Source organism: Bombus huntii, chromosome 8 (assembly GCF_024542735.1).
Source record: "Bombus huntii isolate Logan2020A chromosome 8, iyBomHunt1.1, whole genome shotgun sequence".
NCBI lineage: Eukaryota > Metazoa > Arthropoda > Insecta > Hymenoptera > Apidae > Bombus > Bombus huntii.
This window is the reverse complement of record NC_066245.1, coordinates 924,567-936,915: the sequence shown is the minus strand read 5'-3', so window position 1 is coordinate 936,915 and position 12,349 is coordinate 924,567. Positions and strand designations below refer to the sequence as shown.

Sequence of the window (12,349 nt, the reverse complement as noted above, 5' to 3'; positions counted from 1 at the left end):
TACTTTTATGATAAGCTTTAAATTATTTGGTTTGCTAATAAATTGATATTGAGACAAAAACGACAAGATAACTAGTGTTTAATCTCACAATTTTTCCTTTTTAAGTAAATATTTTTGAAAATATTCATAAAAAATTCATTGACAATATTTGTGATGCAAAATACATATTGAAAAATATACATAATACTCGAAAGCACGTTAATAAATTTATTTTACTAATAATACTTGCAATTTTATAGAATAGAAGACATCTTTAGACCAACAAATCCAGAACTACCGCGCACTTTTTAATTTCATTTATAATTACTTTTGATAACTGCCTTTGTGAAAATCTTTTTCAAACAGTCGGCAAATGTGTTGGTTTAAAAACAGATATTATCAGTAGTTACATACATATATTCCCTTTAAATAAAAATTAAAGATTAATCTCTCTGTTTGTAAAGAAGATCGATAGTGTAGGTAGCTATTGATAGTGTAGGTAGTAGAGTAATATAAAAAGTAAGAATTACAATCGTCGAATTCCCTCATTTTCAGATCCATTTTGCTACATCTACCCTAGTAATCAGTTGAACAATCGTATAATATTTTCATACTATTCTTGTTTGAATTTCTTCGTTTCAATTTCAAAAGGTTACTACATAAATACTTGTCGTTGATTCAGCTTAGAAATTCGTAATTGTTGTCATTGAATCTATTTTACGTCGACGTAAAATAGACTTTCAGTGCTTTAATTTTCTATGCCATTCAAATATAAAGAAATAAAAATTTGTACGTACAGGCACCGGATGGCGAAACTCAACCAAGCACAGAAGTTGATTTGTTCATCTCGACGGAAAAGATCATGGTTTTGAATACGGATCTAAAAGAAATCATGATGGATCACGCGTTAAGAACAATATCTTATATAGCAGATATTGGTGATGTAGTGGTGCTAATGGCACGAAGACGATTCGTACCACACGAAATGGAAGAGGCGCCGAAAATCAACAGAACTCCAAAGATGATTTGTCACGTGTTTGAAAGCGAAGAAGCCCGATTTATTGCACAAAGCATCGGACAAGCATTTCAAGTAGCTTACATGGAATTCCTTAAAGCAAATGGAATAGAAGATCATAGTTTCGTAAAAGAAATGGATTATCAGGAAGTACTCAATTCTCAAGAAATATTCGGTGACGAACTACAGATGTTTGCCAAAAAGGAAATGCAAAAAGAGGTAATTCGTTCATTTCTATACTGTATATAATCTAGTAGTATATTCTGTCTAATAAACTATGAAAAATCACCCTGACGCGAGCGTAATTTCTGATCTGTTAATATCGTCCAATATCATAAAGGAAATACGAAGGAAACGAACTGTATGAACAATACTACGAATAATATTTGCTCCTTTTATAAAAAAAATGTTTTCTCTCACACGAGATAGTTTCCTGATTGTACCTATTCGGAAAGAAGAGTTAAAATGTAGCCAGTTTTGAGTATCGGAACATTTCAGAGCATCTCTCAAGTAACAAAAAATGTTATTAGCATTTATGGCAAATGTGATAGGGAAGTTGAAAAAAATAAGTGTATAGATGAGAAATGGCAATGGTCAAACTTGTTTATCCGTTACAGTTAATCCTGGTCAGCAGAATTTCTGAAGAATTATTGTATCAATATGGATGAATAATTATTCTGTAGCTGGATCAGAATTTAAAGAAAATGAAGGCTAAGTGTAAGACGTGGGCAACTTTTGCCGTTGCCATTTTTTTATCTTTGCATTGATTCTTTGTCAACTTTATTGACGAAGTTTATTCACTCAAGAAGTATTTAAAGTCTTCAAATTTAAATCGAACTATTCATTGGCATTTAAAGAAAATGCGAATGATATCGAAACTAAATGTTTCTAAATAGCAAAATAATAAGTGACACGAACTTATTAATTGACCTAATATATGTAATGACGAACAAAAGTATTAGCAGAGATAAGTTTTCTTATGAAACCCTGCGTGGATCCTCCGTCCAATTTATGCATGAAAAATAATTTTCAAATTGAAATTAACGTTTAGATAGATTATACTTATCACTTCATAAAAGACTATTCATTAAAGAGGCTAAGTAAAATAGTAATCACTTATGATTTTTTGATTGAAATTAACAAATTTGTATCATTGAACATTTACAGGTTGTGGTACCAAAGGCGAAAGGCGAAATTTTGGGTGTAGTAATTGTTGAATCTGGATGGGGTTCTATGCTACCGACAGTTGTAATTGCAAATTTGGCACCAGCCGGAGCGGCTGCTCGTTGCGGACAATTAAATATTGGTGATCAGATAATAGCCATCAATGGTGTTTCATTAGTTGGCTTGCCTCTCTCCACTTGTCAGACTTACATCAAGAATTCAAAAAATCAGACAGTCGTCAAGCTAACTGTCGTCCCGTGCGCGCCAGTAGTCGAGGTCAAAATCAAAAGACCTGACACAAAGTATCAGTTAGGATTTAGTGTACAGAATGGAGTAATATGTAGTCTACTAAGAGGCGGTATCGCTGAAAGAGGAGGTGTTCGAGTGGGTCATAGGATTATCGAAATTAACAATCAAAGCGTCGTCGCCGTGCCCCACGAGAAGATCGTCAATCTTCTTGCCACATCCGTTGGCGAAGTATGTATCACCTTTCTCTTTTTTAATTTACTCCTATCCTCAAAGACATTCACTTTCATAACTTGCGAGTTATTGCAATATATTGAAAGTTACATTTGTATTTAAAACAATTGTTATTGTAATACGCTTCTTACCGATTGTATTTTATTTCAGATATTAATGAAAACGATGCCCACGTCGATGTTTAGGCTACTAACTGGCCAGGAATCTCCAGTGTACATATAAGCGTTTGATTGCCTGGCTGATATGCGTAGTGAACAGACAATACATCCGCCATCCACTACCATATTATTCAATACTCTACTCTCTGTACAGATTTATTCTACGCAAATTGCTTTGTGTTTCGATTCTTGTGAAATTCTATTCGTATATTCTCACCAGCTCCTGCTTAGCAAAGCAACAAAATTTACGTAAACACGTTGCGACAAATATTAATATATTGAATATTTACATAAAGCAAAAAAAAATATATATATATATACATAATATATACATAAACATTTTATTTATGAATGAGATTCTCTATGTCTGTTTTCCAGTCTAATATTCGTACAACTATTAAAACATAATATCCAGATGCTGAAACTACAACCAATTGTTGCAAACCGAAAATACGTTTGATGAATTTTCATCGATTCTTCCTCACCATTGTCTAATGTGTTTTTATTTTCTATCGCCTTACAAAATAGTGGAATATTTTATGTATTGGGAAAATTATTTATAATATATGTGGAAAAGGTGTTATTATATATTTATTTTCAAAGACTGCAATGTAAGCAACTTTTGAAGTAAAGAGCAATAATTGTGTTGCTTGCACTTTATATGTGTATACATTTGTGTATATCTTCATTCATTGTGTATATTTGTTTTCAAGTCTTTACTAAAGAATAGTTTGTGATGTGTATTTATGAGAAAATAATTTATTACAAAAAGGAAATTATGAGTAGATTGACATTTATATTTACAGAAGCTCTTTTTGCGAAACAAATACAGAGAGGAAGACAAAAAATTGAGTAATTAAATTCCATGTATTCAAACACAATGAATACAGAAATAATATATGTTGCGAAATCAGCATCGAGAATCGCATTCCATGCGCGATAAGAAAAGCGAAATATGCAGTGCACACGATTATACATAGCACAAAGCTCTTTACCACCGTTTAGAGCAGGGCTGGAACTCTCTGTACATTACATAGTTAACGACGGAGTATGTTTCTGGAAGGGCCTTCATATATTTTGTTGGCTTCATGTTAAATTACATCGTTTATTTAATCTTTTCTATCCGCGAGTTGCAATTCCTTTAGTTTTTTAATTTTGACTAATATTAAGATCTACTGTCTACTACATAATGTTTCGAATACGACGTGTCGCGATAAATATCACGGTAGTTATACTGAAGAGTACTCCGTATAACATTTCATTACATCAACAAAATGTTTGTTTACAGTGATCTTTTTCAGAACTATATCTTTTTTGATAAAAGAATATTTTTAGTTGTTGTTAACAATTGCTTTGATCAAATCAAATTACTAATACCAAGTATTATTGATACATAGAAAGAAATTTAATATTCAACGTTGTATGGGCATCAAAATGTACTATCGAAAATTCTGTATTTCTTTCTTTGTTAAAATTATTATACCGAACATTATAACGCTAAATATACTTTAACAAGGTGTCTTTCCATAATGTTGTATTCTAAATTTAAATTTACTTACACTTTGATAATTGTTGTAAGATAAAAAAAACTTTAACAACAAAATTTCACGTTAGGAAATAGAAAAATATTTTTCTGTGTATCGATACCATAATACAGAAAATATGAACAATTATTTTTAGAATTTTACTTCGAAATTTTAAGTTCAAGATTTCGTTTAACAATTGAACATAACACTCTATGAATTGCTATTGAAGTAAATATATGATCAACAAAACAACATCTGTATGTAACATATTGCGTAAAAATGAACGCACTTATTTTTATTACTGATGGATGATGATATTTTAATGTCGTCAGTCGTAACCGACTTACATGGTGCAATATTACTCCATCATTTTTTCACAATTAATGTAATCAAGCGAGAGCAATCTCATTAATTATACAAGCATTTACAGTTATCACGATTGAAACATGATCTTATTAAACTATTTAGAAGATACTCTTTACTTATCGAATATAAATTAACTTAAAAGAAAAAGACGTTTTAATCTCGATTTTATGTAATATTACGACTGAAAGGTTATTAACATTTACAAATGGTAACTAAATAATATTAACATGGAGAGGAGTTCTCTTCTATGTAAATACCGCGCATCAGCACCCATTGAGTTCCATCAATTTTTTGCTGGAAGCTTTCCACTTCAACTAACGACAGATACGCGATATGCAAATCTTAAGATTTCTAATGAAAGTTTGATAAAATTTCAATGCCAAAGTACATTAAATAACTATATTAAATATGATATGTCAGATCGCATGATTTTCTTAACTATTTATCATGATATGTACGTAATAATAATTTTCCTTTTCGCGCATATCAAATTTCAATTCATAATAATTTCTGTCTTCTAAATAAACTTTCATAGAATATCAAGCTTAATATTTGTAAAAGATTACAAGTGAAATTACGAAAAAAAAGCTTAAATTACTTTTGTTCTTTATGTAAACAACAATACCGAATTCATGATAGAGATTCCTCGTTATTTTTTTGCTTTTATATTTTTATTATCTCAAGGAAAATATCTTCTTTCTTCTGTTGTACAATAGGATTATGTTTTCTTCATTTTTGTATCTAATACTAGATACCTATTCCAAGTCCTTTTATTTATATTTCTATTATTAAGATATTGAGAAATTAAAATAATTCATGTATGTATATAGGTACCTCAAGATTGATTAAAACCTAATATTTGCTTCAAAAAGAAACTTTCTAAATAATATGCCATCGTTTAATAAATTCATAATATAAGAAATACATCAACTGCGACATTTTTTGCATACTACTAATAAAATTCTCGATTAAATTTCCTTTTGATTAGTGTAAGTTAAGTGCAAAATTGCGTGCTTCTCGCAATAAGAATTCTTCCAAATTTTTTACCATATTAATGTTTTCTCTTCTTTTCTTATTTTCTTCTCTTCATAATTATTTAAATCGCAATGATTATACAGCACTATATTTATAATTTTCAATAATATTCTTTTCCATAACAAAATATTAAAAAAATGATTAAAGCAATCTTATTTTGTTGCATAGCTATTCTGTGTATTCCAAAGATGATATACGTAAAAATAAATATATTTTGCAAAATGATGCAACCTTGAAGTATCTATGTTATAGAATACATTTTATTATTTATTGAATCTTTGTTTTATCATAAACAAAAAAAAAAATTCACGATAGAACATCTTTGAAATGTAGAAAGGAAATCAAAAAGGAAAGCGATTACAAAGGAAAGGGTGAATGTGAGAGAAAGTAATTGAAACGGATAATAATTTCGCCGCTTAAAGAATTATATGATTTTACAAATCCTATTTAAACCGGTTTGTTGTAATATCAAATAATATGTACAAAAATGTAGTTTATACTAATTTTATTTTGTCTGCATTTAATCAGTGCCATTTATAATGCCCTGGAATTGAACTTTTTTATGTTTTATTACATATACAGAAGTTATGTTTTAGTAAATAAAAATATGCGCATGCTTGTGTAACGGATCTGAGTGGAAAATTCTACCATCTTAATTCTGATAGAATGATTTGACAGTTTTTCGTTGGAACACTATTTGAAATGAATGACAAACAACGTTTTAATTTAAAAATTCAATTCAATATTGTCGAATGCACACAAAAATACAGCACATTTTTAAAGATAGTTATAGGAACATTGCTGCAACCAAAGAAATTATGTTTCTCAACGCATAAAAATTTAATAAATCAAATAAAAATGCTTATATACATATAATGCAACAGTTTTGTGTAAATTTGTTAAAATTTATTTAAATTTAAGTATATGTCTCTATCAAGAAATACAATTCTATCAAACAGTATACTGGTATAAAAAGTTGATTTCTTCCATTTTGTCTAATACCTTATTATAATTCAGCTCTATAAAAATTCTTCAAAATTACTGTCGTCATTTCCATCGGGAAATATGCTTCATTTATTAAAGCAAAAGTCTATAATGATAAATCCACATACACCAATGTACACTTTACAGTAAACTGATATAATTTACATTTCTTATATCACACATATATTATATACATATAGATATATATATATATATTGTGTGTGTGCGCGCGCGCACGTACGTGCGTGTGTGAAAAAACGCAATGCGAAATTTCATATCTTTTTTTTACAATTGAAATTGCGCGTTTCGGACAAGATATATACATATATGATTATCCTTTTTCCCCGAAACGCGCAATTTCAATCGTAAAAAATATAATAAATTTTGCACTGCGCTTTTTTTCAATTCCTTATTTTATATCGAACGTAAACACATGAATTCATGATAATTTACGATTAATCGAAAACAAGGATAAATGTAAAAGTTTCTCGAAATTTATTTTTTAGAGAAGAAACGTCTTTAAAAGAAGATTAGTAATAATAATAATTCCTACAAATAATATATATATTTTATTTTTATATAAATTACATTTAATAGAGAATATTTTCGCAGAATCGTTTATTGTCGTCAAGAACTTCAATTTAAATTCAACTGTGCATTCATAGTGGACATATTATATAAATTATAATTTTATATTTGTATGTTTATTTCAAAATTATACAATCCTATGTACGATAACAAATCTGGTTTCAATTATTAATATGTGGTTATTTATATATTTCGTATTTCAGTTGAAATGTTTTACACTTTTTGGAATTGCATTCAAAAAGTTAGAAAGAACTTACAAATATACGCAAATACATTTTGTATAATATAAATCCACTCGATACGTTTCCCAAGAAATACTATTTTTGATCGCAGACGATTAATGTTGCTGTTTATAATCTATTTAATGCAAGATAATTTACATTTATTTATTGACTCAATATTATCATTCAGAAATCATTATTGCTTTTGCTTCACAAGGATTTTACTGAATATCTCTGCATAATATAGATATTTTAGATAAATGGAAATCACTTTAGATCTAATACAGTGAACAGGATAGCGATACATATTAGAAATATACGAATTAAAAAGGATGTTAATTCTTGCTTCGTTCGGTAAAAACTCACATTGTTCGCACGTTGAATGTTATTTGATTTATACGAGATAGGTACGTATGAGGTGGTTGAGAAAAGTTCATTACGCATAATGTACCAATTCGAAAATAACAAATAATATTTCCTAACAACATTAATGTACTTTGGAATGTTTATTACTTAATAATAAATAATATTTCATTAATATCATTACTATAATACATATGTAATATTTATAACAGTCACTTCTTTTGTATTTTTCATCTTAAATTATAATTATTCAATTGAAAAGATTATTTATATGATACTTTACACGTGCACGTTTTATTATTTCTGCTGATGTCCTAACGTATTCTCAATACTTTTTTATACATTTACTATATCTTCAGAAAAGGTTACATTTCTTGCAATATTTTTGATGGAAAAACCTTATTTCACTTCGTAAATCACGAACGTCTTTTAATTGTTTCTTTAATTTATCTTGTATAAATGTCAAGACAAGAAACGCTTTGTTCTATAATACGAGGAAAATGATAGAGATAATCAACGTGTCAACAATTGCAGTTTCAATATATTGCATTTTTTATAATTATGTTTACTTTCAATCAAACTATCTTTCTATTGTATAGATTTAACACACGCGTACCTTTATACACGTACTATTTTTCTATGTATGCGGTTTTTTTCCTTTAGATTATTTTATATCTACTTGCCATAATAGCTGATATCTAATTATACATGTCGTGCAGATACGTTGTTTTATTGCTATTTTAAGACAGTCCTTTTTCGCCTCATATTTTACGACTAGATGCAATAACGATATAAATTTTATACCATGAAGGATTTATTTATACATTTAATCCTTATGGGTGCTTTCACAGAATTATAGAAAAAGCAAGCCTTAAATAAATTTCGAAAGTTTATATTCGATTGTAAGAGACGTAAGCAGCGTGTTGCACATCGCATATCACATTAAATGTATACACACATATAATATTGAACACCGCGCGTTTCCCTTCATCAAAAAATCCAGTCAAACTCTTTCGGACGTTTATGTTCATAACATGAACACAATCGTTTACATATAGTATTATGTACTTCTTTTTCATTCTCTTACTTAGATATCATTCATAAAACATCTACTCTAAGTAAACTCTAAATAAATTTCTTTTAGATCTTTGGTACTTTTCTGTCATTTTATAATTTACATTTTAATTATTTGAGAATATAAAAGATCTTACATCATTTAACTTTGTTACTTTCAACCGAAAGCTTTTTCGTTACGAAATATTTAATGTCATTTTTTATCTGCAAATTCATTGTATGAATACGTATATTTCTAAAACGTACGATAAAATAGCGCCTTATACAAAGTGTTGTACGTGTATCGACGAAGTTTTCGGGGAAAAAGGGAACCGATAAAATGTTCTTTTGAGTTATGTGGAGACTGCGCCCGGAAACGTTGACACAAATTTAGAATGCAAATGTCCTATGTATAAAAATGAAATGAATTTTGGCATGGAAATTTTTATCCATATATTTGGTAAACAGAGGAATGATACGAATAAAATATATGGGATCAAACATGTTTATATTGGGTGGCCGAAATTTATCTAGTCATTACGCTAATTGTAAGAGTAAGATAAAACATGCATATGTACGTGTATACATATGTACGCATATAACTACGTATATATGCGAAAATCGATACAAATATAAATATAAATATAAAGATGAATGCAAATATAAATATGAATACAAATATAAATACATACATATATATGTGTGTGTGTATATATAGATAGATAGATAGATAGATAGATAGATAGATATAAAGATAAAAATAAAATAAAATATACAGCCACCGTGAACCACCCTGACTGAATGTGTCTGTTTAGCCATATTTTAATAACATTCGCAAAATAACATTATTGTCGATCTGACCTTGCGTGGTTGTTGATAGAACATTTTTGTTTTTTTTTAAGCAGTGAAGTTAATGAAGTTTTCATTAGTTGAACGCATCCCTGCATTTACTTTTGTTATGCGTTGAAAAGTTGTAAAGCATATTCGTAAAGAAAATTCTAAAAGTGTAATATCAATACAAAATATCACATTTCATTGCATAACATGTGTTAAACGTATAAGAAACATACGCGGTATTGAAAATGTTATAGCATACTGTTAATCGCAGAATATATTTAACGTAATTACTTAAAAAAAAAATTTTTAAAAGAATTATATCAACGCAAAGAACTGTTATAAATTAGAAAATTAAACTATACGGAATTTCGTATGACTGCTTGTGCAGTAAAGACTACAGACATATACATATGCATATATAAATATATAGCTATACATATAGTATATATATATATATATATATATATATGTATATGTATGAAACCGCAAAGATTTGCAACGCGAGTTACTAGGTATACATATTACTCTAATGTACACGTGAAAGTAATCGCTTCTCGACAAATTGTTTAAAGAGCTTCGATACATTGAATCGAATAATTCGTATAAGAAAAAAAATTCAATGAAAATTCAAGAGATTGTCTTTTCATTATGCTTTTTTCATTCATCGTAAATGAAGAGTTTCGTCGATTTAAAATTTAAAATGATTGTTATGCAAATAAACTTACGTATGTAGAACATACTCCAATAAAAATGCTCATACTATAGCAAATAATAAACATTCATGTGTTCGAAAAACAAGCAGTTTATATTCGAAAGAATTGAAAAAAAATATTTTTAATTCACGATAAATAATGTGATGATGTCCGAAAATTACTTGTATTGCCAAAAAAAAAAAAAAAAAAAGGAAGAAAGAAACGCGTTGAAGAACGAAAATAAATAACAGATAAATAATTTATAGATTTTATATAAAATTAAAGACTTAAATTTTTGTCGAAAATATCCGTAACTGAAAAGTAAAAAGTAAAAAAGAAAACAACGAGTTTTTATTTACCGGAATATAGTTAGATCTTATCGGCTAATATTACACATGTAAAAGGTGTTATGGTTAGTAATTATATCATGGAAAACGTAAATTCTAAACATGTGAAATAAAAGTTCGTGTTTATTAATTTTTGATTCGTTATTTGAACGTAATTAGATGTTATTGTATTCCTTGTCTTTATATCAGTAAAGAACAGATGAGCCTGATGCATCAATTTCAGCTAAATTAAACGAGCATACATATACATTTAAATATATTAATGTTTCATTAAAACAGTTTAATGTTAATATTGAAACAGAGAAAGCGTATAAGATGTCATAAAAATAGCCAATTTAGGTTAGTATAAATATACTTTTGATGTAAGTTAATATTAATTTTAAGGGAAGTTTTGTATAGAAAGGGGAAAGTCAATTTTGAGAGAGGAAATGTTAATTTAATAATGATCACTAATCGGGTAAAGTCAGTGCAAACGATAGACACAACATTACCTTAAACAAATCATATTGGTAAGATAATCTAAACACAACCATTTGTAATGTCGATACGATAAGTGATAAAATATATCTTATACATAAATAGAGCTTGCGCTATAGCTTCATCAGTCATGAAACATGCTACAAAATATTATGACTGTCTTTATCAATGTTTGTGGATGTATTATAAGTTATAAATTATAAGTAAGCTATTAAATGTGTACATCGTAATATTATACTAGTCCATATTAAGATAATAAAATGTAATTTTGAATTCAAATCCTAAATGTATCTTGATCGTTATATTATATGTTTATATCTTGTTTCTTATTAATTTCGTACTTCATACCAATTAAAAAGACACTTTTGAATAATTGGGAATATGCAAAATATCTCAATTTCTTTTTCTCAAAATAACAGAAGCATGTTCTTATATTCCTACGAGTGAAAATAAGAAAAATACGTCATGTAAATATATGTAGATTGTAGATTCATACCATGAAATATGGACGTGCATTTATGATTCACCTTGTATATGTATACAAAGTGTTCATCGTAACAGTCACCACGATTTTTCAATTCCTTTCGTTAATCTGATAAAGAACTGTTTTAAATAAAAATAAGTCAAATAAGTTTCGATAACAAATTGCAACAATAGAAATAGCTAAAAAGGTTTTTGTTCAATAAAAAATGAAATCCAACATAACGTGCTTAAATGACACTAGACATACATACATATGATTGTTTGTGTTCATTGTGATAAATTCATCGGTGTCATGCACACATTTGCTTTCTTTCAATAAGATGTTAAGAAAGTCAGCCTATTAAATTCTCTTATTAACACGTAAATTAAACAGAAAATTATCCAGTAATAACTTCTAGCTAAATGTAAATCTACTTGTTATTGACACAATAAATGCATTCTAAACTTATTAATATTAGAACATCTACCTATTATAGCAACAATATCATTTTTCGATTTCCAGAAAGATTGATGTGGTGAGAGTAGAAGAGATACATGCGATGCAGTACATACATATGTACTTACATATGTAGGTAAATAGT

At 28.2% G+C, this 12,349-nt stretch overlaps 1 protein-coding gene across 8 annotated transcripts in view; it reads left to right on the top strand.

The window, feature by feature from the left end:
* LOC126868586 (uncharacterized) overlaps positions 1-11,592 on the top strand; it is a 41,210-nt gene extending 29,618 nt beyond the window's left edge. For all 8 annotated transcript variants that reach the window (XM_050624209.1, XM_050624205.1, XM_050624210.1 and 5 more), the window contains 3 exons: positions 779-1,213; positions 2,162-2,635; positions 2,789-11,592. In XM_050624209.1, the coding sequence (XP_050480166.1) occupies positions 779-1,213; positions 2,162-2,635; positions 2,789-2,860 (981 nt within the window). In that variant the 3' untranslated portion in view covers positions 2,861-11,592. The remainder of the gene's footprint in view (positions 1-778; positions 1,214-2,161; positions 2,636-2,788) is intronic.
* Positions 11,593-12,349: the final 757 nt, after the last annotated feature.